Genomic DNA, 5,234 nt, shown 5'->3' on the forward strand with positions numbered 1-5,234 from the left:
TAAAGCTATTGATAATCTTAATTGCTTTAACCGTTCATTCTCTTGCACCCAATACCCGTTACCTTATATGTATCCGTCCCTCTCTGTGAATCAAAAACAGCCTGCGGGTGATATGCATACATTTCTAAGCAGTTTGCTGATTGAATGAAATAGATTTGATCTTATATTGGGTTTTCTAAGCAGGAGAATCTTGTAGGAAGAGATGTGGTATCGTTTATTAGACAGCCTACCAGTTTGAAAGCTTCATTCATACTATTCTTAACAGCGTTGCATTGGATATATAGGAATTAATTTTAATATATCAATTTAATGGTATTTTTTAAAACTATGTGTATTGGAATCATGTTTTACACTTTTACAATGATTGCTTGAAAATTAGGCGAAACAATGACTTTTGTTTGTAAATAAATATAATTGCTAACTACAGTAAAATATCACTATGTGTAATTTAATTTTGAAACTGTTACAATGTTTTGTTATTTTAAACAAGGATTAAAATTTTCTCAAGGTGACTGTAAAGTACGAACATTTAAATGAAATATGGCCATTTATTAAGTTATATATACGCTTGGAAAAGAGTATTTGAAACTAATGATAACAACATTTATGCATCTATAAGTGTTTATCATTTACGGAAGTTATATAAAACTACTTTTGACGAACAAGGTTTGTAAAAACATTTTTAATCATTTTTGAAATGTACACTCTGATATTTATACTACTATTTTATTGCTTAAAGTTTTGAAACAAGAACAAACATAATTTGCACATTGAAATGATTTAAATAGATAGTGTATCAATCTCAATGGAATAAATAATATTTTGTTTGAGAGCGTGTTTGTAAATCACGAGAATACGGAATAATTCAATCTTATCACAAACATTTGAATTATTTTGTTGAAAAAAGTGTTTGTTTGTTTGTTCAAATTACAATTGTGGTACGGAAAAAAATAAATAAGGTACCTTCCCCTTGGTGTTTAAAATGGCTGAACAATAAAACGTAACAACTAAGTTAAATTCGTCGGGTGGATAACATGTAGAGCTAATTATTCTACAATACTAGTAAAATAATAATATTTAATTCAAAAGTATATATCACTTTTAAACTATATATAATACAACGAATGTTTATTCATGCACTACGTAAAGCACGACCGATGTTTCAGTAAATAGTGTCTTGTATTAGAGTAAAATACGGTTTACAAATCATGCAAAACACAAGGAGTTCTATAGATGTCTAAAAATAAAACAATGATAGATATATGCATCAGCAGATGAAGAATTTATAATGCCGCCCCTCATTGACACGTTAAAGTAGTAACTTATAATACCTAATAAGACCTAATAAATCTTCTCGAAATACATAAATCCAGGAGGGAGAATAATTTGATACCATCTTTAAATAAGCCGAATTGAAATGCATTATACCGTAATCAATGTTCGAACCGTTCCTGTTTTCTACTTTTAACTAATATCTTATTAATCTGTTTGAGATAATAACTATTTACCTCAATGACAATAGCTTAAAATCAGAAGCATTCAGATGGCAGGTGTGCCCATAACATGACAGTACGATATAGTTTAGTTAAATATCACCTGGAAACATGTATAAACTTATCTGCTTCGCATTTCCGACAATTATCAATCTTATGCCGTTCATCTGTAATATTTTTAGCTTTAATTACATTTCTAGCATTGATAATTAAGTGAAACATCTTGTTAATACACATGATAATAAATTTACTTTTGTTTTATATACTATCTAGTTACATAAGTTTATATAATATTTATCCAAAGATGGCAACAAAAAATAAATACAAAGCGAGCTTTACAGAATGCAGCCCGGCATAAATCAGCTATGTCGTCAAACCACCGAATTCTAAGTTGCGTTTTACTATTTCGTGTTTCGCAAAAACAGAACAGTAATCAATACAGGTACATTGTCGCCAAACTCTTTTATATAACCGAGTAAAATGTGTTCCGAAATCATGCCGCTCTTTTTACTTCGAAACAACTCACCGAGTATTCAAAATTAGAATTTATCCGAAGAAATAGATGATAACAAAACTATTCTGCCTAAACAAATCTTCCCAAACTGCAAACAGTCCTGTTATAATGAATACATGAATTTTAATGTTCGATGTCGTATCAAACATATATGTTATTTAGTTGAAAGATTTCTCAAAATAACATTTTAATTTTATTTTCTGATTCATTGGCGTAAATAAAGTGTATTTGTATCATAGTTTGGGGACCTTTCTGTTGAAAATGTGTCAGAGTTAAATTGTATACATATACATGAACAGTGCGTTAACGGGAGTGCAGGTATTAGTTACCCGCACTCCAGAGCATGCTCTTTGATTGGTTCATTTTTGCTGGGGTTTACATATAGTGGCGGCAGAGAGAGTGGAAGCGACAGAAATATCATATTCAGATGCTCGTTTATTGGTTACTTGTTTTCTGGGGTTTCATATTGTGACAACAGGGAACGTGTTTTTATGTTTGACTATGATACAAAAAAGAAAGAACATCAAAACACTCGACAATCTGATTTATACTCGGGGGCTACGCCTCCTCGTACAACTCAGATAGCCTCGTGTTTCGATGCTCTTTCTATTACTTATTTTACCGTCTATTAACACAATATGATCGTTTCGCACCGATTTTGATAGAATAAAATACTGTTTATAGTTTTGTTATAATGTTTCATACTGATAAATAACTTTTCAAACAACTTAGCTTGAGGACAACTATTGCTCTATGCTTATGTTTTTTTACGCAGAGGATGGTGGTTCTTATCTAAATATGTGCATTTTTATATACATTTAAACATTTTTTCACATGAAAGAAACAATTAAATCAAAATTCAATCAATTTGTTTTCCCTATTTCAGTATACCACCATACAAACAGAATGGCTTGTTTGAACGGTACGAATGAGTCTTGCAGTGTCGGTGCAAACATTTCCTATTACAACGGTAATTTTGTACACATGTTCTGCTGTATAACTTAAAGGGTATACCTAATTATGGGGTGTAAAGAGCAAATATAAACATTAAACTCTTTTGTTTATTATCGTAAAGTCAGTGGTGTTATTCAACAAACATTAATATTGATTTAAACAAAATAAATGTTTCGGAACAAAAAAATAACAACTGCTTTTGTGTATGATCATTTTATCCGCTGGGCAGTGATTGCTTGCACGCACCATTCGCTCTTTTTAAATACATAGATATAGTTCTTCGATAAAGATTTTTGGACATTTCTTATTGCACATTTCAAAATTATTTTGTAAACTGCAGCTGTAGGCAGGAGATATATTTAAACTATACACTTTTAAAAATACGCTAGCAAAATGAATAATAATTATAATATTTTGAAACTTTATGCTCCTTTTTGTTTTTTCCGATTCGTGATTTGAAGCCGGAGCTTGAAATCGGTTGCAATAATTTTAATTACGAAATTTGTGTTATTTTTTATATATTTTTATTTTCATATTTCAGATATGGAAGGTCCATTAATATCCGAGTGGGGATTCTGGGTAAAATTTATATCAACACCAATTGTTGTTTTCGTGGGAGTAATTGGTAACAGCTTATCAATTATGGTGATGAAAACAAAGCCTTTGCGTCAAAAGTCATATTCTCATTTTTTATGTGCTCTTGCAGTGTTTGACACAATGTCACTGATCATCCGCCAGGTGGAATGTGTAGATGAATACTTTGTATCACACAAAGCTAAACCTGGGATATTTCAAAATTTTGATGACTCTAGTTGTAAATTATACAATTATATGTCACATGTCATCACAATGATGAGTTCGTGGCTTGTTGTTTTTATGGCTCTTGAAAGGCTGATAGCTGTGTGTTTTCCATTCAAAAATGCAGCAATTCGTAAGCAAACAGGAGCCCTTACTGCAATTGTTATTCTGATAATTGTTGTTCTTTTCAGCCAGTCATTCCGTTTTATTATGATTGAACATCTTGTATATGATCCCTACTTCAACATATGGGACTGTCTAGCTGGCGAGGATTATCTTGCACTGTATACAAGTCTTGACGTGTATTTCTTTCAGTGGGGTCTGATTTTTGTGATACCGTTGATCTTAATAATCACGTGTAACAGTATGGTGATTTACCAAATATTTAAAGTAAAGAAAGCTGTAAGCAAAGATGAAAGAAGTCTAACACGAAGGGAGGGCGGCGGTAGAGGGAGAAAAAATCGAAGCACAGTGATGCTGTTGACAGTGACCTTCACATATATATTGACACTCCTGCCATTGTTTACACTCAGTATGGTCATGGATTTGACAATTAAATTTGGAAATATGGACACAGTAAGAAATGTATACCTTACATTGACGCCATATATTGACGTCTGTGCCGCGATTTCGTTATTGAATTATGCTGTAAACTTTTTCATTTATGTTTTATCTGGGAAACGGTTTCGATGTGAACTTGAACGACTTATAAGAAAGCGAAATACTAGTGTTAAAAGAACGTTTACTGCAAGAAGTACACGGGAGGAGTTATTCCGAATGTAGGTAGCTAGAAGAGTCTGCTATCTTATTTGTGAGATATGACAAATTTGTGTATACGACATAATTGATTAACTGAACACGAAAACAATCAATTTATCGCAGAAAGTATATACACTTTTGTGAAATTCCATTTAATGTTGAGAGGAATTGATTCAAAAGCTAATGACATTAAATGTTTTATAGTTATAAGTATATGATCAATAACGTCTTGGTTTTCGAGTATTATGCAAATAGTGTACTATGACCTTATTTCAAATTAGAATAAAGTTTCCTTATACATGCATGCATATTTTTTGTAAATATCAAAAAAATCAAAATTGAGAGGTCAAATTGTTCTGTATTAAAAAAAAAGACAATAGAAGAATAATTTATTACTTGTTTCGCTCTATTCAAAATGTCAATTTATTTTTTGGCTTTTAAGCTTTTTGTTGAAATCAATAATAATGTGTTTTAAATTGTTATGTTTTAATGGCATGAATAACAATAAAAATAATTATAATAATAATGAAATAAAATACAAGAAATTGTAATCAATTGTCAATCATTTTCCTACATTTTAGACTTTTGTGACATTATATGAATGAATAATTTTATTGAACAAAAGGCAAATGTCTGTGAGTACATATAAGAAACAGCTTCGTAACTGCTTTTAAATCTCTCAAAAACCTCCCAACGCATTAACAAAAATAAAAAAA

At 30.9% G+C, this 5,234-nt stretch overlaps 1 protein-coding gene across 1 annotated transcript; it reads left to right on the plus strand.

Moving 5' to 3' along the window:
- Positions 1-215: 215 nt before the first annotated feature.
- On the plus strand, positions 216-4,920 carry LOC132759273 (probable G-protein coupled receptor 139). The gene is made up of 3 exons (XM_060751015.1): positions 216-666; positions 2,894-2,977; positions 3,503-4,920. Exons 1-3 carry the CDS (start codon positions 534-536, stop codon positions 4,540-4,542), a joined length of 1,257 nt encoding a protein of 418 aa, XP_060606998.1. The 5' UTR covers positions 216-533; the 3' UTR covers positions 4,543-4,920.
- The last annotated feature ends 314 nt before the right edge of the window (positions 4,921-5,234 follow it).

This window comes from Ruditapes philippinarum, unplaced genomic scaffold, assembly GCF_026571515.1.
Source record: "Ruditapes philippinarum isolate M1 unplaced genomic scaffold, ASM2657151v2 ctg4183_1_1_1_1, whole genome shotgun sequence".
Classification (NCBI taxonomy): Eukaryota; Metazoa; Mollusca; class Bivalvia; order Venerida; family Veneridae; genus Ruditapes; species Ruditapes philippinarum.

Coding starts and splice junctions, on each gene's coding strand:
- LOC132759273 (XM_060751015.1), top strand. CDS start 534: ATGAAATATGGCCATTTATTAAGTTATATATACGCTTGGAAAAGAGTA. Junction 667..2,893: donor AACTACTTTTGACGAACAAG/GTTTGTAAAAAC, acceptor TCCCTATTTCAG/TATACCACCATACAAACAGA. Junction 2,978..3,502: donor AAACATTTCCTATTACAACG/GTAATTTTGTAC, acceptor TTCATATTTCAG/ATATGGAAGGTCCATTAATA.